This window comes from Grus americana, chromosome Z (genome assembly GCF_028858705.1).
Source record: "Grus americana isolate bGruAme1 chromosome Z, bGruAme1.mat, whole genome shotgun sequence".
In the NCBI taxonomy this organism is placed as follows: Eukaryota; Metazoa; Chordata; class Aves; order Gruiformes; family Gruidae; genus Grus; species Grus americana.
Window position 1 is genome coordinate 87,357,805 of NC_072891.1, and position 25,195 is coordinate 87,382,999.

Sequence of the window (25,195 nt, forward strand, 5' to 3'; positions counted from 1 at the left end):
CATAATCCTTCTGTCTGTGCCAGCGTCCTGGCTCTGTCCTGACTTGACATGCAGCCCACCCTTCCTCTCCCCAAGGTCATGTCGTCCCATCCCACCCCCACCCCCCCCGACTGTGGATCTGTGCCTTTGTACATGCCAGGCAGTACTGCTGAGACAGCTACATGGGATCTGGGACTTTAGGTTCCCACTCTGCAGCATGAATTTGGGTTCTCGCAGCCTTCCCTCACACCCATCCCTGCTACCAACCTGTGCATTCGCTCCTCTCTTGCTGCTTACCTAGTCACTCACATAGGCATATTGTGTATTGGCATGTCTCCCACTACCACTGCCAGCTGCTTCTACAGCTCAACTCTACTCCTGATCCAAGACCATCCACCAAAGCAAAGCAACCCTGTTAGCAGCTGGACGGTGGGTGTCAGCTTAGGAGCTACAAGCCTTCCTTCCCTGAAGTTTCTCTCCTCCCAAGCAGCACCACCACAGCAAGAGACTGCCCTGCAATGCCCCAGTGGGTCACATCTTCCCATTTTTCTAACTCTACTTCAGTTCAGCCACACTCATCTCAAGAGACACCCTCCCCCCTGCCCCCCTACTAAGATCTCCTTGTGCTGTGCACATCTCTTCCCACTCTGCCCAGGAACGGCAACCAACAGTTCTGGCCCCTGAAGGCTTGTGTTAGGTCAGCTTTGCCTTTATCCTGAGGCATTGGCCTTTGACCAACTCACTGACTGTACAGCACCAAAACAAAACAAGCAGTCTTTTAATGGTGGAAGGTTTCTTTTGGTGGTGCTTCAAGACAACTCTGGGCAGTACACCCAGAAGTAATGCATATATAGTTATATGCATTGGTGGAGATTTGCCAACTTCTAATGTTGTCGCTCACCTCTGGTTTTAAACCTACTCCTGAGCACATGAAACCCTCCAGGCTTTGGCACAGGCCGTGTGCTTGCCAAATGCCCGTCCCTGCTGGGTGGGCAGGGCTGCATCCCACAGCCCTGCAGCGCACCACGTAACAAGCCCCTACTGCAAGGGTCGCTCCAAAAGCTGCTCTGGAAAATTTCTCTCAGTTTGGAAAACAACTCGGGTACTAAAATGTAGATCACATTGAAAATACAGCATCTTATTTGTGGCAGTTTTCCTGAAATTATAGTACTTCTCCTTTAAAAAAGAAAAAAGTGGATTGGACCTTCTTACAGCATCAGTCTGCAGAGAAGGAGATGACATTAGACTGTGCTACACAGTTATGCCAGCTTACACCAGAGGAGAAACCTGTCTGGAGAGCTTGTTATGTGAATAAAACAGAGAAAATCCAGCTGGGAACTATTAGCTTCAGGCAGGGGATGACAAGGCAGAAACCACCAGCTGGTCATGCAAGGTTACAGCACACAAGCCCCTGTCTGCAGCAGCAAGAGCCGTGAGCCCCAGGGGACGTTGGGGGATCCCCAGTGACACCCTCAGAGCAATAAGCCCCTCTGCCCAGCTTCTCTCAGTCCCAGGGGAGCTCAGCCCCATGACCTGGGGGATACCCACCTTCTACCAAGCACCCCACAGACCCAGGGGTCACTGCTAGGGAGTGCAGGAGAAGAGCATTCCCAGATTGCACAAGGATTATTACAGGATTCCCAGCGGGGGGGAATGAAACATGGAGAAACACAGGAATCAAGGTGGTTTGGGGAGAACAAATGTGGGAAAACAGAGGGATAAGGGGATAAAAAGTGACCCATTGTGCGTAAACATGTGGCTGGTGGCCAAGGACAGATGCTGGTCTGGCCATGCCCACGCCTGACAAGCACAGTCTGTCCTGTCCACTCACCAAACGCCATTTCTAACTCTTCTCGGGGTGAGGGCTCTCCCTTCGGTGTGGGCACAAGCATCGGTGGTGTGTGGAGACCTGCATCTGCATGGGGCTGCTACCAATGAGGAGGTGGTTCAGGAGCCCAGGCACTTCTGTCTGTGTCTGTCTGCCTGTCTGTTGTGGGGGGGGCTGCAGCCTCTGGGGGCTCGTATGCCCTGGTGCCAGAAACTGGGGAGACTGGGACCCAGGGGCAGGTACTGGGCAGACAGTGTCAGAGCCCGACTGCTGGAGGGACCCACACTGCAGGTATGTATGTCTGTGCGGACGTCTGTCTGCACTGATCTGTGCCCCTTCTGGGTCAGAATCAGCACAAACAGAAACTGAGCAAGACCACACAGGACATGTCAGCCTCTGAGTGTTCTGGCACAGATGCAGATGGTCACTGACAAGGCAGCTTCAAAGCAAGTGATCCCCAAATAAATAATGCCACAAGCCCATTGGGAAGAGAGGTTTGTCCAGAGCTTAAGCTGGGGAGGCCCAGCCAGGAGCACATTTCATCTAAGGAACTGCTCGCTTGTAAATTACCACAGCAGTGATCTCAGTGGGCAAAGAGGAAGAAAATAATGGCTGTTTTCCCAGCTATTTTTTATTTGATGAGATGCCACTGAAGTTGCAAAATCCTTCATGAAAAAGGGAGTACAGGCCAATGGGGTTCCCTGCCCCTGAGTTGTGAGAGCTTCCCAGTGGCAGCTCTGGAGAAAAGATAGGCAGAGATACTGGTGAAGAAACATCCCTCCCTGGTCAAAGAATGGTGCAGAAGATGCTCCCATGGTTGTGACAGCCCCCATCCACCCTGGAGGTTATGCTGGAAACCCTCTGACCATCAGTCACCGTGCAGGACCCCAGGGCACCTCCTTCGATGTGAGGCCGTGCTGGGGGGTTGATCAGCATGCACTCCATATCAAACCTGGGAAAAGGAGAGACACCCCATGTGTGGCCCATGAGCAGGGTGCAACGGCGCTTCCAGAGCAGCCTTAGAAACGCTCCCTTCAGGCTCAAGGAGGAAAGGGGCAGAGCAGTGCTAGCAGGCGCACAATGCTCAGCACACGATGTCTGTTCCAAAACCCAAGTGGGACAGAAATGATTGGAGAATTGAGACAGAACATCTTGCTTTACTACAAAAACTACTTTTTGTGATTTCACAGCCAACACCTCTAAGTGACTGCAAGTTCTGGGGGATGGGACAAGATCCTGCAGAGGGAGAGTCAATGCTGGGGCCTCCCAAGAATATCGGAAAGGGGGCCAGATTTGAAAACCTAAAGGAGGAATCATGGGGTGAAGGGCACTGGAGGAGGGGCTAAGAGTCCTCTCTAGTGCATTTGACTTTCATGTTACGGGAGTCCGGAGGACCAGGTGAGAGCATCATCAAACTGGGGGACCACATGGCCTAACCTCCCTCCAGTAATGCAAGTCTTCCAATTTCCCTGTGTCCTCTCCCACACTCTGGACCAAGATTTGTGACCCAGAGAGGTAAGTCAAATTTCTAGCTAAAAAGAACAATCCACTGAATACCCAGCCCTTGTACAGGTGACAGGGCTCCAGCTTTCCCTCCTCAGGCGTCTGCTGCAGAGTCCTGGTCTAGAGTGGCCTGTTTTGAACAAGGCCTACAATGATGAGAGTCACTGAGATCTTGGGTGACAGCTGGCAACAATGGAAAGCTTTGCAATACCCATTAGAGGTCTGCAGCCACAGCAGTACCTCTGAAGACCACTGGAAGACACAGTCTCACACAGGCACAAAGACCAGGGTAGCTAAATCACGCCCAAGAAAAACAAGCACTCCATTTTCCCATTCGCCATTCACGTTGCTCTGGAGCAAAAGCCTGGAGGTGGAATCTGGTGCCTGAAGCCACCCTCCTCCTCCTCACCAGCAGAGAAGCACAATGCAGACTGGGGTGGCTCTCACCATTCCTCCTTCTTCTAACTCTCGTCCCAGGCTACAAACACTCTGTGGCTGTCCATGCTGCAGGGACAGCAGTGCAATATGCAAACACAGCAGCCTGGCTTCAAAGGCAGCACTCCGCATGAGAATGAGCTGGCCAGGGCGCAGGGCAGATGTCCCTATGCCCAGAGACATCGTGAAGACCCGCACTGGCCTGTCAAGGAATAATCCAAGCCCCTCATTTGACTTTAGAGGTATCTCATGAGGAACCTTTGGGCTCTGCTTGATCTGCAGTCCTCATCTGCAGTGGTTCACCACATACATGGGGCTGGTGCCATGGGTCAGCAGGCGTGGGAAGCTGGGAAGAGAGGCTACAAAGCAGAGCCCTCCAGTGCTCACCTAACACAGAGCACAATGGTGGCTCCAAGCTCACAACTGCACCCCATGGTGCCAGGGGACTCACCTTTTCTTGAAGGTGAGAAGCATGTTGTTTTGGATGTCACAATCCTCTGCATTTGATATTGGTCTCAAAATGGATTTCTTGGATCTCCCCTGGAAAATGAGGTTTTCCTGCACCAGGCCTTTGGCTTCATCAAAGAGAGCAATCCCATAGTCCCGAAAGGACTGGATCCTGTTCTTGGTCACCTGCAAAATAAGCTTTAGATGGGAAGGCCCAAGCAGAAGTACATTGTTCATATGGCTCTTTGACTAACATAAAACCAAACCCCAAAGTTCTTCCGCAGGCTCACTAGCACTCCCTGGCAGTTTGGGAGCATACCAAGGGTTCAGAGTGGATGTGCCATAGCCATGCACACACAAGTTTTCCCAAGGTCTTCCACGTTACTAGTGGCCCTAGCTGGAAGCTTAGTTGTTGGCCATGCTAGATGCTACAAGCTTCCCTGCAGCTGGTACCCAACCCCCTGGTGAAACGCAAGCACAGATGCTGCTGAACATGAACCTGCTGCTGCTCCTTGCCCTGCAGGTTTCAAACAGCTGTACTGACAGGCTGTGACTTGTTTGTATACCACAAAAGACCACTTAGGAGTCTCCTCTTCCCAAGACAGACTAGGCTACAGCTCTCATTGTGCCATACTGTTGGAAGATCAGTTCAGTCCCTTCTCCTCCTTGGCTCTACAGAAACAGCTGCTGCAATGCTCCTTGCCCAGCACTCCTCCCCACCCAGAACCGCACATCATCTCACCTGCTCTCAGGCACCTCTTGGGCTCTGCCAGTGAGTGGATGAGAAATGAGAGCACCACATCACCAGTACTTCAGCAGGGACTGTGCTGCCCGCTGTAGTCCCCAAATGAAGCCTGCAATATGAATCCTGCCTGTGTGCTCAAGGAGACCAGACAGCTGGGACCATGGAAAATGCAGTGGTTTTTAGCTTCTTGTCCAGAGGACCATGCTTTTCTACAGGCATGGTTTTCAAAAGGAGTCTGCAGCTCCTGTGGGACTCATGCAGAGCATTTGTCTTGGCAGGGCTTTCAGTATACTAATTTTAGGGGTCCTTCACAATAAGTTAAATTGCATTTATCTATCGTTTTGATGCACGATGGCTTCACCTCAACAAGGAAAAGAACAGAGGCAACTTTGAGCCAGGAACTAACATTAGAAACTGGCTAGATGCTAGAACATTGCATCTAACTTCCAAAAAATCTAGTTCAAATGCCAGCTACCCCAATTCTTCAGCACAGTTCACACAACCTGAGAATCTCCAACAGTGGCCTATGGAATCACCCCCTTGAATGTGCCACTCAGTTAAATAAATACAAGGGGCAAGCCTGCGAGAAGATGGACTTTGTTGAATATCATTGCACCAAAATGCACTGGATTCCTTCAGCCACTCTGAGGGAAGAGAGGTCTCTCCTACAAGCCATCATGAATCTACATGTGGGAAAAGATGACTGAGCTGTCCTTTACCAAGCCTTAAATGTCAGACAGATGTGACAAGCCACCTGTGGATGACTATCAAAGAGGATACAGCCTTGAGATAGGACTTCTGAAATGTACTCTTTGCCACTGAGCAATGGCATGAGCTCACGCAAGCCCTTCCCCCATGCACCTGCCCACCTGAAAAGCTGCTGCTGCTAAGACACCTCCTTTCACATTCTTATCACTGTGGGTACCCAGCGCTCTGGGGCAACATGACCAGCTCCACTGGTACACGTGTGCTTTCCTGCTGCACGTGAGCAATAATAAGCATGGACCCAACAATGCTGAGGCTAGGGAAGAACTCACCTCCTCTCTCTGGGCCCTACAGACAACTTCTAAACCGCTCTTGACAAATACTAGGACATGCCACCCTTCAAACCCACTAGGGATGGAAATGTCACTTTCTTCTGAGCAGTGCACTCTAGTTTTGCACTGCTGGCCCAATTAGAAACAAATGCTTACTTAATTCTCACCTACATCTTCCCTCAAACAGTTTCTGCCCGCTTCCCTCCAGCCTGTTCCCAATGATTGCCCATGAAAAACCTGGAGTTAAGGTGGAAAGGAGCTCTGGAGTAGGACTGTCTACAGCACTAGATGAGGGCAGCCCTGGCTTTGTCCTGCCAAAGCTTGGAAACCACCAAGGATGGTGACTCCACATCTCTCTGCGGCCTGAGGACTGCACTACCCTCCAAGGCCAGAGACCCCCAGTCTCCCACCTGGACCTCCTAGGGTCCAGGGACCACCACAGCTTGTGCTGTTGACCATCATTGTACTGCCTTGCACTGCTAAGAAGGGCTGGGTTCTGAATGCCCTTCAGGTAGCTGCAGGCTGCTGTTACATCCTCCTTGGCCTCCTCTGCCAGACAAACCAAGCCCAGCTCCCTCTGCCTCATCTCATCAGTCATGTGTCCCACACTTGCCCATCCTGGTAGGCCTGCACAGGACCCTCTCCCTTTTCTCCACCTCCCTCTTGACCCTGAGGTCCCAAACTGGACACAACATTTCAGATGCAGACTTCTGATGGCAAAGGAGATGGGTGACAACTTCCCCCGATCAGCTGAACACACTTCTAATGAAGCCAGGAAGTTACATTCCCTCTAATCACAGGGTCAAGGATGTGATCCTGATTGTCCACTCCTCCTGCTACGACTGCCAGGGCAGTCCCTCCTGTCCTGCTTGCTAACTGGGGGCCTGCTGGCTTCCCCCTCACCCAGGGACAGAGAGCAGCAGCAGCAGGCTTTCTCGCCTCTACCCCTGGCTGCAGGGACACACAAGTTGGTGCCCCCTCAGCTCTCTGCAAGACGCACCTTCATGTCTGCTGCCTGGAGCAGCTGGATGCCACACCTGTGGTTGCCAATGATGTCATTCTCTGCAATGACACCCTCTCCCTTGGAAACAATGCCATGGCTGCTGTTGTCATAGATGCCGTTGCCTCGCAGCTCCACTTGGCACTTGGCCTCAACCAGCACGCCTCCCCGGCTGTTGCAGGAAATGCTGTTGTTTGTGATGTGTGTCAGCTGGCTGCTCTGCAGCACCGCCACCCCACCGTCATGGTTGGCGTGAATTACATTGGCGATGATGTTGAGTGCTTCGCTGCTCTTGACATACAACCCAGCAGCTGCCAACCAAAAAGAAGAGCTATTGGTTAAGAGCTTGCAGCTTCAGTCATGATGACCACAAATGTATTTCTGTTTCTAAAAGCTACCCAGTTCATTCTGTCACAATATGACTTTCTGATTGGGAGCTAAAGGACAAAAACCCCACCCATACTCAGGTCTCGGCCCACCATTTCTCCAGGGTACTCCTGGCCTGGTGGCAGCTGAGGAAGACCCTAGCAGACACCAGTGCTGGTAGGTCAGGACAACACACCATTCTGCATGCCAACCCTTCACCTGGAGCCTGGGAAGAGCCCCAGGCCTCAAGCTCACCTCCGTTGTGGTTGATTCTGTTCAACTCCACGAGCGCCACACTGATGGGATGTCGGGCAGCTGGGTACTCCTCCTCGCTGTCTGGGTTGTTCTCCCCACTGGCACCCTCTGTCTCCTCCTGGAAGCTCTCGCTGGCCCCCTGGCCAGGGGTGTAGTTGCCAGCATCGTCCTTGTGGCAGAACACCGCCACCCCGTAGATGCTGTTGTGGCTGATCTGGTTGTTGACGAGGTGTGGGAGACTGGAGGACATCATCCACACGCCGCAGCCCTTGTTGCCTGCAGTGTGGGCAGCATAGCCTGCCGACTCAGCAGTGCCTGGAGACCCCCAGCCCTGTCCTGAAGCAGCCCATAGTCCATATGTGGTGCAGGTGGGACAGAGGTGATCCTCCTCTTTGAGCACACGTGAAGGCTAACCCTACATGTCAGGGGCTCTCAGCGATCCTTTGGCCCTGACTTCGTCCCACTGGGCAAGTCTGTGAGCTCAGTGCCTTTGTTTCCCCACCTCCACCCTCTCCACGCATTGTCCACACTCTGACCCCAGCTCAGGTCCCCAAGTTTAACTCATGCCACCAGGAGGTAAACCCCCCCCAGCCTGGGGCTCTGTGGGACAGCCAGGCACAGCCCTATCCACCAGCTCCACACAGCTGGCTTCACTGCAGATGGGTAGCCACAGTGCTGGAAATCCATGTGCTGCCAGCACCCTCTCCCGGGATCAGGCGTGTCCTCGTCTCTCCTCCTCCAGGACTGGGAGCCTCAGGGGCCAGGGAGCGAGCAGCTCCAGGAGCACTGAGCTCGGTTTCCCCGATGCTTGGCCTCAGGGGCCCAGGCATATTCTCCAGTGTCTGATACAGGCTGAGCTGCAGCTTCGACTCCCCCAGGATAGCTGGGCCCTACGACCACGCTCCTCCTGCCCTGGCCACTGCTGTTCCAGAAGCCTCTGGGAACTCCCTGTGTACCTGACCCTCACTGTGAGGGGCTGAGACTGGCCACCGGCACTACTGGCTGCCACTGCTCCAGCATTAATAGTGGAACAGACAGACAGATGCACACAAAGCCATGCTGTGTGACTGCCTGCATCCTGCTTCTGTCCTAAATAGGGCCAGAGAGGAGCACAGCTCCTCCAGGACTCAGACCTGCACCCTGGCAGCAGCGGGCTCTCTCCAGCACTTGTGTCTGCAGCTGCTTTAAAACCCCTTTAAAAAACCTGTTTCCAGCTTCCTACGAAAATCACCTGGGGAGTTTACCCACAATCAGACGTTAGCCCAGTTGTTAGATTACAGACCCTGCCAGACTCCTCTAGCCCCAGGTTAGCCAGGTACAGGACAGCAGCAGACATGGCTCCCGTCATCCCATGGGGAGTGCGTGTCCTTTCCTGCAACCCTGTCCTGCACTAGGGCAACAGTGCAAGGTCGGCTTTCCTCTCAGGGCTCAGAGGGAAGCTCCTGCCCTCCACTGGAGACACAACAGTGGTCTCCTCAGCAGGAAGGGGGGGCCCCTTGTGAGCCATAGCCTGGCAGTGCTGGCAGCAAAACCGCTGGAGTGCTTGTGTTGGGCTGGGCCTGGTGTCGTTCCCAGCCAAGCCTGCTGGGCACCCACCACCAGCCCCCTCCTGGGCACCCACCACAGCTCCAGAGCACGCTGGAGGTAGAGGGCAGCCCAGCAAGCCCAAGAGGATGGGCGGGGGGGGGGAGAAGGCAAGATTCATTCTCCACCCAAGCTTGCTTCCTTACCGTAGATGGCGTTTCCTTCAATAAGGCCCTTCCCACGCTCGCCCACCACCATGCCGTCTGAGTAGCCGCAGAAGATGAGGTTGTTCCTGAGAATGGGGTTGCCCCCATGGCGGATGTCCACCCCACCCCACTGGTTCTCGCAGATGATGTTCCCTAGGGCCAGGCAGGGAGGATGAGGTGATAACACAGGCCTCCTGCCCATGGAAGAGCAAGGAGACCTGGCAAGCCGAGACCTGGCCCCACCGAAAAGCTCCCACCACCTGCAGCGCAGCCCAAGCCTCGGGAACTTCCCTGTTCCCCCATTTCCCCGGCAATGCTCTCTCGCACAGGCCACCAGTCATTAGCAGTTCCAGTAACCACCACCTCCCTGCCCTTCGAGGTGTAGGGCAAACTGGAAAACCACTCAAGAGCTGCCAGGACAGTAGGAAAATGGCATTGACAGCTTTAGCTTGTAAACTTGATGGTACAGGGGGGAAAAAATGCAGTCCACATGGCAGATTGCTCTGGAACACAGTTCCACGTCCAAGCTGGGCCAGAGACAAAGGGAACAATAATTTGGATACACACTGTGGAAAGACATGCTCCCCCCATCAACGGCAGAAATGCCAACTAGAAAATGCAAACCAGGGGATTATTGCACCTAAAGTCACCCAAGAACCACAAGAAGATAGATTTTGCAATCAGACAGAGGCTTAAAGACAGAAACAAACTGGACATAACAACGCTATTTTCATTCCCATACCTGTGATTTGGCCTCTCCCGTTCTCATTCACTGCTACTCCAGCAGCCAGTCCCTGGAAAATATGGTTCCCACTGAAGCGGGAGAAGAAAAGAAAGTTACTAGCAGCAGTGTTGCCCGCTCATGGTTTGCACTGATGCCATTGCAGCGGGTCTCTGCCCAGGCACCAGTCTCCCTGGCTACTTGTCACAGCCTGTTGCCTGTGCCTGGCAGCAAGAGCTGGGCACGGGGCAGCAAAGTGCAGCAAGAGGGAAGCACAGCAGGGAAGGTGCATGCAAAGCAGAGCGGAGCTACTGACAACTGAACCAGTTTCAAGGAGGTGAAAGCACAAAAGAGGCATGGAGAAACATGTGCCAATAAGAGCATTTGAAGAGCAGTAAGTGGTCATGAACACCCAAACGGCCACCCCATCAGACCAGTTGTCCGTTCTCCAGAAGCAGCCAGCTGCAGCTGCAGGGAACGTATGGACAGGGAAAACCAAGTGCTGCCTCCTGCAGCCTGGCCTCTCCACCCCGCTGGCTGCCTGCACCCATGGTTAGCCCCACACCTGAGATGTACTCTCCTTCTCCTCAGGATTAACCTTACTCCTCTGCAAACCACCCTGCATGCTCGGCTCTCCCAGTGCCACGCAACGCACCCTGCGGGGAGGCAGGCTACCTGCCACTGGCTGCCACGGCCTCCCTACCCCTGTGGGCAGTGTGGAGCAGAGGGCTACAAGCTGCAGACCCCAATGCCCCTGTGGAAAAGCGCAGGAGATGCACCATGTAGTGGCTGGAGTCCACCCAGGTGGATGCCCCAGAGGAGTCTGTGAGGGCTTCGGCCTGTTTCCTCCATCCTCCCCAACCCAGGAAGGAGTCAATAGGCTTTATCAGCACAGGACTGCTGCTCCAAGAGGAGCCCCAAAGCCAGCATGCAAGACAGCGATCATGGTTGATGGCAGGAAACATTAAACATGGTGGCAGGAGCAGAGGCAGTGCCATGCTGGGAATGACAGCCTGAAGAGCATGTGTGGGCCTCATTGCACCTGAGTAGAGGCATCACCCGCTGTCCCCCGGGCTCCCACCTACCGCCTGTCAGGAGAAAAAAAGCCCAGGAGCCCTGAGCGCACCACCAGATCCTCCTTCACAATATGACCCCTTATCTCTGGTTTGCTGCTGAGGTTCAGAGCAGGAGAGCAATCAGGTTGATCACAAAGGAAAAAGAGCAATTGAGCACAGTGCCTGGCACAGACTCTGCCTCAGAATCCACCCAGAAATGCTCACTGGAGATGGCTCTGCTCCCTCTGAGCTGTGAAGGGAGTGGAGGAGCTTCTACAGCAGCGAGCCAGGGTAGGAAAGTAGCGCCTATGACGTGCCATCACCAGTGATGCGTGATCACCAGCAACACGTGATCACCAGTGCTAGCTGGGGGTGGAGGGGTGGGTGCAGCACTTCACGCTGCTGTCCTGCTCCCAGGGACCCCACCTTGCTGGGCAGCTAGTGCCTCTGCTGTCCTCGGTTGCCCTGGCATGGCTGCAGCTTCCTGCTTGGGCAGGGCTGCTGGGTCTGGCAGCTGAGGGAAGCTCCTGCCACCTGGTCAGAACAACATAGGCTATCAGCAGTGCCCAGAGAATGGAAAGCTGCTTGTGGGCTGCAGGGCCTGATGTGACACATGTGCCTGCCTCTAGAAAGAGGGACCAGGTGAAAAGAGCACACAAGGCACCTGTACTTGAAATCCATGCTTGCACCAACACCTGCAGGGTAAGGAGGAAGAGAAGTCGTGAAACCATTCCAGTGGCAATCCCTCAAGAAAATGAGGAGGCTCTCAGCTGCCCAAGTCCTACTGCTGCAGAGCAGTGCCCTCCAGCACTGCTCTTGCCTTGCACCACCAGGCACCATCACACCCGGCACCTCCCGGCCTCAGCACAGCAGAGTCTTAACAGATAGCTTTTTAGCTGCTGCACAGGGTACCCCTGACTGGAAGATGTACATGCCCAAGGGCCTGTATCATGCTTAAAAATGGTACTCAGCACCCACATTGCTGGTACACTTCTCAGAAGGACACCCTCCTACTTCCTCATGGAGCCTCTTGCAATGTCCCCCCAGCCAGGCAGCTGCAGGCAGCAACATGGGACAGAGCTGGGCTTGCATTTCTTGGGGACAGGCAGAACATTATTCAGTTTCCAGCTGTGGATAAGGCATCCAGCAAAGGGCATTACTCCTGCCATAAACCTCCCCATTCTGCCAGCCCTGCTTGCCCACAGCTGCACACGCCATCATGTCGGTGAGACCCAGCCATGCTGACAGCCCCCATCGAGCCCCATGCTCAACGCAGCTGCATGTGACAGCACCGGGACAGCACCAGTGCACACAGCCTCAGCCAGTGCCAGAGTCTGCTGCAAGCCAGCACGGCTGAAAGGCAGCACAGAGTGGCACACACAAGTGGAGCAGGGGGGCTCCTCCTAAAGAGGTGTCTGGTCAGAAGAAAAAAGGTGTCTTCCCACAGAGCTTCCTCCCTGCCTCCTCCCCATCATCTCTTACGTGCCAGCAGGCGCGGACGGTCATACATCAGTCATGAGGTACAAGCTGGGGTTGCAAACGATGTACAGAGGGAAGGATATCTAATGAATCTCTCCATCCTGTAGTGTATTACCCCTGTACTGCTGGGCCCTGCCATTACAACATGGCTTTTCTCAGAAATCAATACCTCTCTGAGAGAGCACTTTCGTAATCCCTTGTTGGAAAGCGTGGCCTTGACCCCTGTGTTTCCAGGCCTGATATGTCTGGTGCAGACTTCTCTCCAGGTCCCAACCTAGGCTAAGTGCCTCAGTAACCTTCTTAAGTTACTGCGTCCATACACGCGCTCTGTCTAAACCTCACCAGATCTGCGCACAGATCATGAACCCACAAGAAGATGCATTCATTAGGACTACAGGACTCAAGGCTGAAGCGCTGTTAATTATCAGCACTTCCAGCATGAATACTCACATCCTAGCTTTGGGGTTGATCCAGGGCAACCATTTTCTTCTCTTTGTGTCCCACCCTGCTCTATAACACCACAGTGAGTTGTCACATGCCTGTTCCTTATCACCCACAGGCATGGTGAAAGGAAGGAATGGGTGGCAAGTACAGACAAGATGCCCCTCACATCTGCAACCAATACTCCAGCTGCTATCTCATTTCTGGGTTCATTGCCACCAGTTGATACCACCAGGTAAAGCTAATGGCATCAACGTGAAGAAAGCCTGCCAGACACCAATACTAACATCTAAACCAAATGGTATTAAACACACACAAGTCAGTAGCCCCAGGTGTTTAAAGCAGAAAGGTGAATTGGAGTAACAATGACTGGAGTGCCAAGGTCCATTTCCCCCTTTCCTGCAAAAAGCACCACGACATGTGTGAGTTGTTCATCTTGAACACAGCCTGTGTCCTCCTCAGATTCAAGGGGAAAACCCAGGACTGGCGCTTGGCAAAGACCTCGGTGCAGCAAACAGATAGAGGGACGTCACAGAAAGGCAGTAGTGCACTGTGGTCCTACTTCTGCTCTATGGTGGGGATAGAAAAAAAGAGAAGAAAAGTGTGCACAGTGGGAGGAATAATTCTTAACAGGCGAAGGAGGGGAGAGAGAGGTCAGTGCTAGCTAACATACCTCACAGCAGGGTTTCCATTATACAGAATATAAATGCCAGCTTCTTTATTCCCATAGATCTGATTGCTACGGATGATGCCTTTTCCGTTGCCAACGACGACAATGCCTGAGCGAAGGCCACTGTGTATCTTATTGCACTACAGTTTTATTTTTGCACATGTAGAGAGAATAAAAGCAAAAGGAAGGAAAGTCACTCATAAAAGTGAGCAAGAAGAGACAGCAACCACAGAGAAAAGCAACAGCTCCCAACCCTGCTGGGGAAAAAGGCAGAAGGGTAATTAATCCAGCTGCCAAGAAATCACTCTCAAACGGTCAAGGCACACTTAACTTAACATCTTGCTTTGGGGTTCTAGTACACCATGCCAAATTTCCCTTTCCATCATGCCTGAAGCCTCTTCTTCCTCCAGCAGCTCCTGCTGCCATCTCCAAGGGCTGCCATGGACCCAGTGATGCTTCATTCCCCACAGCCCATCTGACACTGGGCAGGGCTGGTGGGGCTGCAAGTCCAACACCTCCCCATGGCCACCAAGAGCAAAGGACCCTTGATGGCACCCCACAGGAGCTGGAGGCAGGAGTCCAAGCAGGGGACTTGGCGTTACAGCGTGGTGTCTTTTCTCAAGGTGCTAGACAGCACTTTGCACAGCCTGAATGACTGCTGTCAACAGCCACACGGCTGCTTCTCTCCACAGCAGGGGCCAGCACATCTCCTGTGAGGACAGCAGTGTCAGCCCACCATCTTGCAGAGTGGTGGGGTAGGAATCACTAAACCAGGCAAAGCAACAAACAGCAGCTCAAACCTGCAACCAAGACCAGACATGGCCTGTGGCTCTGTGGCTGAGCTGCCACCTCCTCCTCCACGGGGCCACAGCTCTGTCTGCCCCATCTCCTGCGCAGAGCTCACACAGAGAGCTCAATGCAGCCACAAGGTCACTCAGATGGTAGTTTGTATCTACCTCTCTGGCTCCCCCCACACAGTGAGGCCCTAGTTCCTTTAAGGATGATTACAGATAGAGTGTTCAGTAAACAGGGACAAGGTCACCCGCTGCACAGCTGGAGACACTACCGATTCGGAGCAAAAGCCATTCTGCTGGAGAGCGGGCTGCTGCTCCCCTCCTGCCCAAGGCTGAGCAGAGAGCTGAGACCCTCCACCAACTCCCAGGGTAGACAACACAATTCCCAGTGTGGGAGAAACAATTTACAGTACAGTGCTGATTTACTACCCCCTCTTGCACGAGTTCACTCATTACACTGGGGTGTTTATTTAATAGGGGAACATCCCCCTATTCTCCCCTCTACGGACAGCAATTTTAAGACACATACCATCAAATAGAGCAGGAGATCATGCATGTACCATCAGGCAGCGCTTTGCTGTGCCTTGCCCTTGGGGTTAGCTGTAGTCCAATTCGTGAACAAAACCCTAAGAAACAGGCTGAAGGGTAAAACTAACAGAAAGGTGAGTGTTTTCTATACTGGGAGATGGATCCCTGCTGCCCCTCGGAGAGAAACAGTGCATGAGAGAAAGAGCACGCTGCCCTCCAACACAGCTTGGAGGGGTACGTACCAGAACAAGGGGGTTGGCTCCCTTACGAATGTCCACTCCAGCCTCACAGTTGGAATGGATGTTGTTGTCAGCAATCAGGCCTCCTGCCGACAGGCGCAGGAATATCCCCGATGCTTTGCAATGGTGGATGTCATTCCTCAGCATGATAACCTGCAGGGAAGAGGAGAAGCACCTGTAGTTGTAGTTAGAAAGATGAGGAAGAGGATTTGACCAAAAGGTATAGCTCTCCCTTTTGCAACCTCTCTGCACGTACGACCTCTCTGCCTCTCCTGCAACCCAGGGTGTGCCAGGCACACAGCTGAAAGGAAAATCAGTGTGTGTGGACAAGTTATGCTACAGTTAAGCTTGCTGGGCATTACCGACAGGCATGGGTCAGCTTGGGGATGGGGACCTGCAGTGCTTGGTGCTGCACAACTAGAGCAAAGATATTGTCTTGGCCTGACACGTCCCTCCGCTTGACAAAGCCCCCCATTCAGGTGTGCCCAATGGCTTCACTCACTGCGTCGCGCTTGCACACCACCAGCAACAGCGAGCGACCATTCCCCATCTCATCTCCACACCACTCATGGTACAATGGAGCTGCCCCCTCCCCACTCTGGCCTTCTCCATTTGCATCGGCACCCTCTCCGTACAGTCGGCAACAGGCTGCCTCCTGACTCTCTGCTGCATAGAGCCGCTCAGAGGCGACACGTCAAATGCTGTGGAGCCTCCCATGAGTCTCCCATGAAGATGATTGGGCCAGTGCACTGCAGCACACACACTCAGCATGCAACCTGTCCATTGTCTTGCACCCTCAGAGCAAAGATCCTGCCGTTTGGGGGCAGAAATGGCCCAGCCAGCAAACTGAAATCAGTGACACCACTCCTAACAACCTAGTTTCCTCTAAGCAAATAAGTAGTTAAATATTTACGCAGCAGCAATCATTAATATTTACCAGCCAAACAAAATCATGTCTTAAATCCATGTCTTATGAGTACTAAGAAATAATCTACAAATTGCCTTTGCGTATCCCACTTCAGTGAGCAACACAGATCAGAAGGTAATTAAATTATACTTCCTTTTATTTGCTCATTCCAGAAAGATGCTTCATTCAATCTCCCAACTAAATGTGGAGCTCGGCAGGGCTTGACAGCTGCCTGTCTTTATCAGTCATGCTTGGCTGCCCAAAGGGGGAGCTACAGGAGAAACACAGGCACCCACTCCATCTGGGTCCCACACACCAGACCCTCGTCTGGGCTTGTCCTGCACTGGAGGGTCCTAGCTGCGCAAGGACACCAAGCCCTTGCCAGCTCTGCTATGCTCCCACTTCGTGTTGCACCTTGCCCCTGTATCACAGCGAAGCATTTCACTGTCTCCCGTTGTCTGATGCTCTGACAGTCAGCTTTCAACAAGAGCCTCTGGGCTATTCCTAACTGAGCAATTTCTCACCAAGAGCAGCAGCTGGGTTGGCCTCATCTCCCTCCTGTTTGCTACCAGTTAAAACCAGGCTGCTGAGCAAACTGGAAGCAAAGCAAGGGGAATAAAACCAGAACACATTCCAAATTGCTGGACCTGCACTTGTTGCTAGCCTAGCTCCCATGAAAATAGCCCCTGAGCAGCTCAGAGCAGGTGAGCAGGACGGCAGAGCCACATGAGATGCCTCTGCTCCCTCTTGCCACCACTCTGTGTCCATGGGGTGGCCTTCGGGAGGGCACCTCTGGTACAGGTATCCCTTGGAAAGAAAGGAGCTGTCCTCCACTGCCAATAAGCAAATCGTTTCTGCAGGGCACAGGCAACAGCACTCTGCAGTCCTTCTGTGGGGACTGCAGATGGGGAACTATCATCATCACAGCAAAGCCCTTTCCCAGAACCAGGCAGAAAAACATTCCCCTTCCTCCCCCTGCACAAAACTTTTATTTGCAGTCTTTTAAAGTAATAGACTGAAAAATGGGCCCTACCCTGACCAAGCGCTGGGGATGGTCTTGCTCTGGGCAGGTGGCTGGAGAGGAGCCTCCTGAGCCCCCCCCCAACACTGCCAGCACTGGGGGGTTTGGCAGTGTGATTCTCCCTCCAGTCCTCACCACCACTGTCCTGTCTGAAGGGGAGCACAGACACCGAGGTGAGAGCTATGGGCAAGCGCATGGTTAGATGATACTGTGCTGAGGGAAAATCTCCATTCAGCTTCCAGTACATGTCCCTGGCCAAAATCCCTCCTTGCACCCCACCTCTGCCTGCGGCAGGTACCCACCCCTGCAGGCTCTCCTGAAGCAGCCAGGCCTGGCCATGGCAAGGGACGAGACCAGGGGGTTGACACTGCAGTCCTCAAGTCCCTGCACTTGTGGTATGAGCTGTGCTGGGAGAAGCAAAGGTGATGATAACCAGCAGCACTTTTACAGGGTGAGAGTTTAATTTACAGGTAGAGCAGGCCTGACTACACAGCCCCAACATGCCACCAAGTTAATGCCTCCAACTGCAATTACATTACTGCATGCAGAAAGCAGGTGGCTGCAAGTGACCTGCCTTTTGTTTGGGCTGGTTAACCCAAGCCATGCATAGGAAAGGAGCTGGTGGAGCAGAAGGGAGAGGGAAGCAGGCTCACAGCAGTCTTCACAGTACCTTACTGTTTTGTATGCAGCGCACTGCATAGGTCAGATCCCTGAAGATGCTTCCTTCCAGTTTTGCTTGCCCTCGTGAATAAATGAAGATTCCTCCTTTCCCATCCCTGAAAAGGCACTGCCGGATGATGCAGCCTTGCAGAGAGTTGGCCAAAGACTGGGCTTCCTTGTCCTGCTGCAGCTCCTGCTGCAGAGACTTGAGTTTAAGGTCCCTCTGAAGGGCATGCAGTCTGTTGCCTTGAAGCCTTCTGTCTGTAACATCAGCAAGCGTGTGACTCAGGCTGTGGGCTTGGTAGGGCAGTTTGTACACAGCCTGAGCATCCTCTTCGTCGTCGCTGCATAAGTCACTGTCACTGGAGTTTGAGTCAAGGGCCGGGTACTCCTCCTCCTTTGCTGCCCACAGGTTCTCTCCAAGTTCAGTGTCCTCCTGGGCTAAGCCGAGGAGGGCTTGAGCACTCACTGCAGAGAGAAAGCTGCTTCGTTCTTCCCCTACGACAATCTCACATCTTCCCACTGGTCCCAGCAGCGATTCTCCCCAGCTGTTCTGCTTGGCCACAGGGCAGCCGGCTGGGTCAGGCTCCTGCATGGATGCTGCGCAGGACTTGGCCAGCATGGCCAGGTGCTTGCAGGCCCAGTTGCGGTCAGAGCTCGGGCAGCCCTCCACAGTTACAGAGGCGTTCTCACTGCCAATGAACTCACAGTTTTCCAGGACACAGAGGGCCACGTTGCGGAGGTGGATGCTGGACTGGTTGAAGGTGCAGAACTTCACCTGGCATGCCCCTGGTGCATGGATCTGCAGCTGCCCACTTTCGAAGTTGCAATTGTCGAACTGAACATAGCCTGAGGTTGTCTGAAGAATAAGCACAAGGTGACGTCATTGCACAAAGCAAGAAAAAGCAGTCCTGGATGTACCATGAAGGCCTTCCACAGCAAAGAAGCTCACACTCACAAACACAACGTGCACTCAGGTGTCACAGATGCAACAAGCTTGCACAGATGCAGGGCTGCAAGCTGAGTTCACAAGTATCTTGCACCAAGTGACACTTACTGACATTCTTCCCTACTGACAATGTTTCCTTAACTTCCCTGACTGGACACTTTGCAGTCTCAGCAAGGCCTAGCAGTCATGTGTGGGAGCATACAGGGCCTAGATGTGCCAAGATCACTAGCAATGCTCCCTATAAAGAAGAGTTTGCAGCCTCCAGAGACATGTATTTGCCAGCTGGCATTGTTGATGGACTCAGGAGTTTACTGGGTGAAGCAGAAGGTAAGATGACATCAAACGTCACCTGGCTGGCATGGAGAGCTACAACTCTCCCTGGAGCCGTTAGCATACTTGATGGAAGGACACTGCACCCACGATGCATCAAGTGCAAAGCAAAACAGGTAAAAATTTATGCCATACTGCTTCACAGGCATTATGTTGTGACACTGCAGCAGGACACCATCAATTCCTTGCTCCCTGGCTCTGGTTTTCCAGCTGACTTGCTGGTACTCACAGAACTGTGAGCCATCCCTACCATGGCCTCCCTGCTTTGCTAGGCAATACACATAGCAATTATGGGTGCTGGCAAACCACAAGGATGACTGTGCATGGCCAAACCTCTCTCTCCTGCACAGGCAGGGCAAGTTTCTGCTTACCTACAGAAAAGGCCAACAGAAATGCAACAAGGTACAGAGGGGCCAGGTCAGAAAAGCTGAGTAGTGTGCTTGGAATTTCACTATGCTCCTAATTTGACTAGCCATCTCCTAAATCGTTATTTTCTCTTCCCAGGTTATCCCTTGATTGTCTAGTGCACCACAGTAAAAGCAGACAGATCAATAGCTTGTGACAGGTGAGCTAGGGCAATTAGTCCCGTTCCACCGACAGCAGCTGCAGGGTGGGCAGTGCCATCACCCTGCTGTGCACAGAGACCAGAGCAACAGCCTGAAAGGCAAAATGCAGCCATGCTGACCAGCCAAATACAGGAGACATTGCTGAGTGAGACACCACATGTCCGCTTCAGCAACCCAGCACGTGGCTGTGGACAAACAGGGACTTTCTCAGCAGATTTGTGACTCAGTTTTCCCACTGCATGCCAGTGCATTATGTTTCTCCTGGGGACTTTCAGACTGATTAAGTTAAATACATCACATAATAAAAAGGTGAAAAGGAAATTAAACCATAAATTATAACTAACGATGGGCTGACTCACCATGAGGAAGGTCTCGTTTTTGGAGGCACAGCCCACAGGTGCAGCACTTGCACTGGGCACATCCCACTGTAGACCAGTCAGCGGCTGTCCATGGGGACCAAAGTGTTGTCAGGGCAGACCACGGCAACAGGGCTGGGCCCGTGATCCAGTGTCCTGGCTTAGGTTCAGAGAAGACCCTGGGCATCCTGGCCAAGGGCTCCCAGCCCAGGTTGAGGGCAGAGCAGCAGCAGCAACCCATTTTTGGGGCAGGGGGGCTGGCACAGGCTGCACTACAGGGAGTGCTGGCTCCCAGGGATGCCTCTTGCACGCCCAGCCTCTCAGGTTGCTCACACCTTGCCATCTAGGCAATCGCAAAGGTGGCTAGTGAGAAGGGAAACATCATTGAACAAAGAAAAATGCCTGCCAGCCTGGGAACTGGACCCGGAAACATCCTTGAGAAGTGCAGCTGTGTCTCTGAGGTGCAGCTGGGTACTGAGAAACCAGAGACATCCTGAGATACCACCACCAAGTGCAAAAAACAAGGGACTGTAATGGCAACTTATCATCTGGAAAAGTGGAAATAGTCTAGAAAAATACAATTGCTCTGAAAGTACAAAAATATCATCATCTACTTCCTGTTTGAGGTGAAAAATGAAAATTAACAGCATCTATTGGTTACTCAAAGTGGTGGTTTCTAAGTCGTCTTAAAACAGCCTTAATTTTTTATACAAAATGGAGCCTCTCTCTCTGAGAACGTCCTGTCCTGCACGTACTTTTCCTCACCTAAACAGGCTGAAGTCTCCACACAAACCTGCTACAAGATGTTGGACCCTGGCTGGGGACACCGAGCTGACGCCAGACTGTAACATGGAGCGCTTTGGATGTGAAACTCTTATGTCCCTGGTCCTCCTTTGGCCCCAGTTTTGGGGTTGGTGCAGTTTGCCCTCCCACCTCTAGGGTGGTTGGGTGCCCCTGGGAATGGTGTAATGGATGCCCCCACTCTGACCGAGTGAACAGTGCTTTGGTTCAGGCATCACTGCCAAGTAGCCCTGACTGAAATCAGCTCTGTCGTGCAAACTGTGAGAACGGTGCCAGGCCAGATTTTCTCAGGGTCTAAGGAGTCTAGGACACGTCTTATCAGGAGCTAACAGTGCCAGCCTGAGCTGGGACTAGACAAAACTAAAACTGCCACAGCTGTGCACCTGCACAAACACCAAAAGGGGGTGTAACGGGGGACTTCCATCACTTTATGCTACAAATACTTGTAGCCCCCCCCCTGCCCCGAGCCCACTGAGCTCTCCTGTACAGCAGCAGGCTGCACGGTGGGGATCTCCCTTGAGCAGGATCACCTCTCAAGGGTATTCCTTGAGGCTGAGAGACCTCTTACCTGGCATCTGATACCTATAATGAGGTATGTGACATTCTACATTAGGCCTAAAAGTATATTGTATGCTAGTGACATTTTTATATATATATCCAGCCGTAGCTTAATTATTAGAAGAGTAGTAAGTACTAGAGTGTTTGACTGCCATCTGAATTATCATTTAAATCATCATTTCAATCATTGTTAAATCAATGCTTCATTACCATTCAATTATTGCTTAATCACCATTTGATTACCATGTGATTATTAGTCAATCATCAATTAATTATCGTTTGATCATCATTTAACTATTAATAAAACCCTTTTAGTTTACTCCACAACAATGACCTCTCTTAGTAATTCACCTGTGACAGATGGTTTGGCCCCTTATGAAATCTGTCTAATTTTCTTGCTACCTGTATTATGTATCCATATAAGTAATCTGTCATAAGCATATCTGCTGTTGTATCGGTGATAAATTTGCTGTAAACTGTAATAGTATATACCTACTTGTTTGTTGCTGTTATTGGTTGTTGCTATACAATTGATTACTGATTGCTGCCATACTATTGCTTGAAAATGTATTATTGGTTGCTGATAGTAATTTGTAATAGCCTGAGATATACATATTTGCTTTATTAATCAAAGGCAGGCTTGCTAGTGGCGATTTGTGTGGCATTTGTGGCAATCTGTAATGAAGCAGAGACATTCAGAGGACAAAGCCCCCGAGTCCCCGGGAGTCCCACAAACATCTGGTCATGCTCTCCAGATGCCCGCAGCCTGGGGAACCCCCTCAGTCATGAGCCTCGCCATTCCCACTGCCCCCGCTCCGCTGAACCTCACCTTGTAGAGCACCGAGGTGAAGTGGGCCGGCATGAAGACCACGTTGCAGAGGCGAGCAGTGGGGCAGTGCTGGTCAATGCTCGCCAGCAGTGCCACGTCCCCCAGCTTGCCTTGCCCCACAACCTCCACGGGCACCTTCAGCAGCACCTCACCCTGCTCCTCATGCACACCAGGCAGCAGCACCAGACAGTCGTAGGAGCTGGCAGCAGCCAGGGCAGCCCGGAGGCTGCCAAACTCACCCCCCGCGCCGATGCAGAGCCGGCGCCGGCCCTTCCTCCTCCGGAAGAGGGAGAGGCAGTTGGAGGACTCTGGGTCCTGTGTGTTTTTGGTCCAGGTTTTAGAGGCCAGGTAGTGCTGTTTGAAGGCCTCTCTCCAAGACTGTGGCTCCACGCCAGGCCGGTTGGGCCAGTTGGGGTGTCTGTGCTCAAGGCAGCCCAGGCAGAGCTGCCGCCAGCGCGTTTTGTCCAGGCTGAGGACGAGCTCATACCAGGCCCTGCAGACCAAGCTGCAGCGGCCCAGGTCAGGGAGGCACAGGTAGGACAAGATGAGCTGCCACAGCTCCACAGGCAGCCCGCTGACCTCCATCAGCACCTGCAAAGGATGGGACACAGAGTCAGCGATGAGCCCTGACAGCTTGTGGGGCATGGAGGGGAAGGCAAGGCTCAGCCAGGGCAGGGACCCCATGTAAAAAGGGACATGCAGGTCCCCACCAGGCACACCTCTCTGGGGACAGAGCTGTACAGAAGCAGGCCCAGAGCAGCAGGCCGGCACACCACAGGCAGAGACAGGAGCTATGACCAAACAGTGTTCAGCACTCATCCTATGGCATGCTCCCTGCACCATCGCTCCCAGGCCTGCCTGCCTCCCTCCCCTGCTAGCCCCGCGCATGGGCCAGCAACACCCCAACAAGCTGTTCTGAGGTCTCTGCTTTTTCCAAGTGGTTAAACTTTGTTGCTTAATCCTGCTCACTAGGTATGAACAAGCACATCCATCTGCTCCCAGCAGGCCAGGGCATTGTTGTGTCCCCTACCACAGTCTCCTCCCACCACAAGCTATCAGTCCTTGGTAGACAGCCAGCCCTCAGCAGGTCTCACCAGCCACCCCAGCAGGCATGATGCTTCCCTCTGGTGCTGCACCAAGATCGCTGGGCAAGGCAGCGACAGGGGGGAGCCAATGGCTCTGCCCTCCCACCCCAGCAGGACTCCCCCTGCACTCAGAGAGGCAGAAAGAGCAGGTGGCTGCACGCAGTGAGTGCAGCGGCAGAAACATGCTGCCGGGGTGGCAGATTGCAGCACAGCTCTGGACAAATCACAGCTGGCAGCTGGGAAGGGTGAAGTTGAGACCACAGCCTTCCAGGAGAGCACGTCTCTTGACAGAGCCCAGGCAACTGCTCAACAGCACACGGACCTCTTTTGAGGGGCCAGCGGAGGGCCCCAGCCCCTGCCTCCACCTCCCTGGGAGAGCCATCTGCCAGCTCCTAGCTGGCAGCACAAAGCAAGGTCCCAGGAGCAGAGCAAGGGGCTGCCAAGGCAGGGCGGGTGCAGAGCTGGATGCATCTCTGATGCACACGCTACACAGCACAGAGCCGCCGCAAGTTTGGCTGGGTCCTGCTGTGGGAAGGGGACAGTGTGGCCCATGGGACCTGCTTGGCTGCTGCTGGTGGTAGAGGCTCACAGGACTGCACTGTGGGAGAGAGAGGGCTACCAGTTCCCAACCCTGGTCTGACAGTCCTGTCTGGGACACAGGGCTTGTTAGGAACGGTGTGAAGCTTTCTCCGTAGGCTGAGTTCATCCTGCAGGCCAGTACCCAGGGACACCAGCAGGACCCTCCCTCCACGCAGAAGAGGGATTGAGAAGAAAGCATTCATGACTGCTGGCAATGCACTGGCAACAAAGCAGGCATGGCTCATAACGGACCCCAGACACCCGATCTCACCACAGAATGAGACCACTGCTGTTGAGGGTGTGCAAGCACCTCTGCTCTGGCTCATGCCACCACCTGCCCAGCATCATTCCCGAGGTCCTGCCCCGAGAAACAGTGGGTGCTGATGGCATGATGCCCCTCCTGACTGCAGGCCTTCAGCCCCTGCTTTCCACGCTGGCCCTCCACCTGGTGCATGCAGAGGTGGGCAAGCCTCCCAATGCCCCATGTGCTCGATGACCTCCCACCAGTCTCCACAAAGCACTGGACAAGCAGCTTCACTAAACGGGGAGGTACCTCACAAAATTTATCACGTGGTATTTGAGAGTAGCAGTGTTATTATCAGTGACCAGAAAAAACAATACTGCAAAACAGGGAGCTCCACCATCCATCAGCACTCCCGCTGAAGCAGCCCGTTTTGCGCCTGTTACCCAGCACACTGCAGCCAGAGATCAGTGCTCCAGTGCAGTAGGAGCACTACAAACACAAGATAACGTGCATGTCCACCGGGTAGCCTCAGGTCAGCCGAGCGCCCAGGACTGCCTTTGCTGGCAGCAGCGGCTCTGATCCTGCACGGGGCAGTTCTGGCTTTGCTCCTACCTATCCCCACCGCTGCCAGCTCATGCCCACTCACGCACCTGGAAATGTGCTCAAGGGACGACTGTGGTTACCCTCTCATGCCAGAGTTCATCTCACATACCATGCTGTTAAGAGCAATCGGGAACCCGGCTCCCTTCTTCTTTCACGCATGCATGCTGGCATGAGGACCATGCTCAGGACCACCCCTCCGAGACACCCGGTACTCGATCCTAAATTAGCTTCTCGCGTCCTTACGGACGGGGCAGTACGGGCAGCCGGGAAACTGGAGGAAGAAGAAATCGAGGTAGAAGTTCTGCCGAACCTCCCGCCGGCGGTGGACGCCCACCCGCCGCGCACGGCAGCTTCTCCCCGAGAGCTCCGGGGTTCCCGCAGCGTGAGGGGGCTCTGCCCAGAGCGGCAGAGGTGCTCCCGCTGTCCCCGCCGGAGCTGCCGGAAGAGCCCGGCCC

General features: G+C 53.4%; 1 protein-coding gene across 2 annotated transcripts in view; it reads right to left on the minus strand.

Moving 5' to 3' along the window:
- Positions 1 to 25,002, minus strand: part of LOC129199130 (zinc finger and BTB domain-containing protein 5) — a 67,220-nt gene extending 42,218 nt beyond the window's left edge. The window contains exons 1-11 of one of the 2 annotated variants that reach the window (XM_054808997.1): positions 24,850 to 25,002; positions 22,230 to 22,820; positions 17,851 to 18,699; positions 15,256 to 15,405; positions 13,695 to 13,831; positions 10,068 to 10,138; positions 9,326 to 9,478; positions 7,596 to 7,871; positions 6,975 to 7,285; positions 4,197 to 4,378; positions 174 to 2,759 (exon numbers count right to left, since the gene is read on the minus strand). In XM_054808997.1, coding sequence (XP_054664972.1) covers positions 2,594 to 2,759; positions 4,197 to 4,378; positions 6,975 to 7,285; positions 7,596 to 7,871; positions 9,326 to 9,478; positions 10,068 to 10,138; positions 13,695 to 13,831; positions 15,256 to 15,405; positions 17,851 to 18,699; positions 22,230 to 22,820; positions 24,850 to 24,852 — 2,889 coding nt within the window. In that variant the 5' untranslated portion in view covers positions 24,853 to 25,002 and the 3' untranslated portion in view covers positions 174 to 2,593. Of the gene's footprint in view, positions 1 to 173; positions 2,760 to 4,196; positions 4,379 to 6,974; positions 7,286 to 7,595; positions 7,872 to 9,325; positions 9,479 to 10,067; positions 10,139 to 13,694; positions 13,832 to 15,255; positions 15,406 to 17,850; positions 18,700 to 22,229; positions 22,821 to 24,849 lie in introns of those variants that run through there. The other variant, XM_054808996.1, reaches the window with a different exon arrangement.
- Between the last annotated feature and the right edge of the window lie 193 nt (positions 25,003 to 25,195).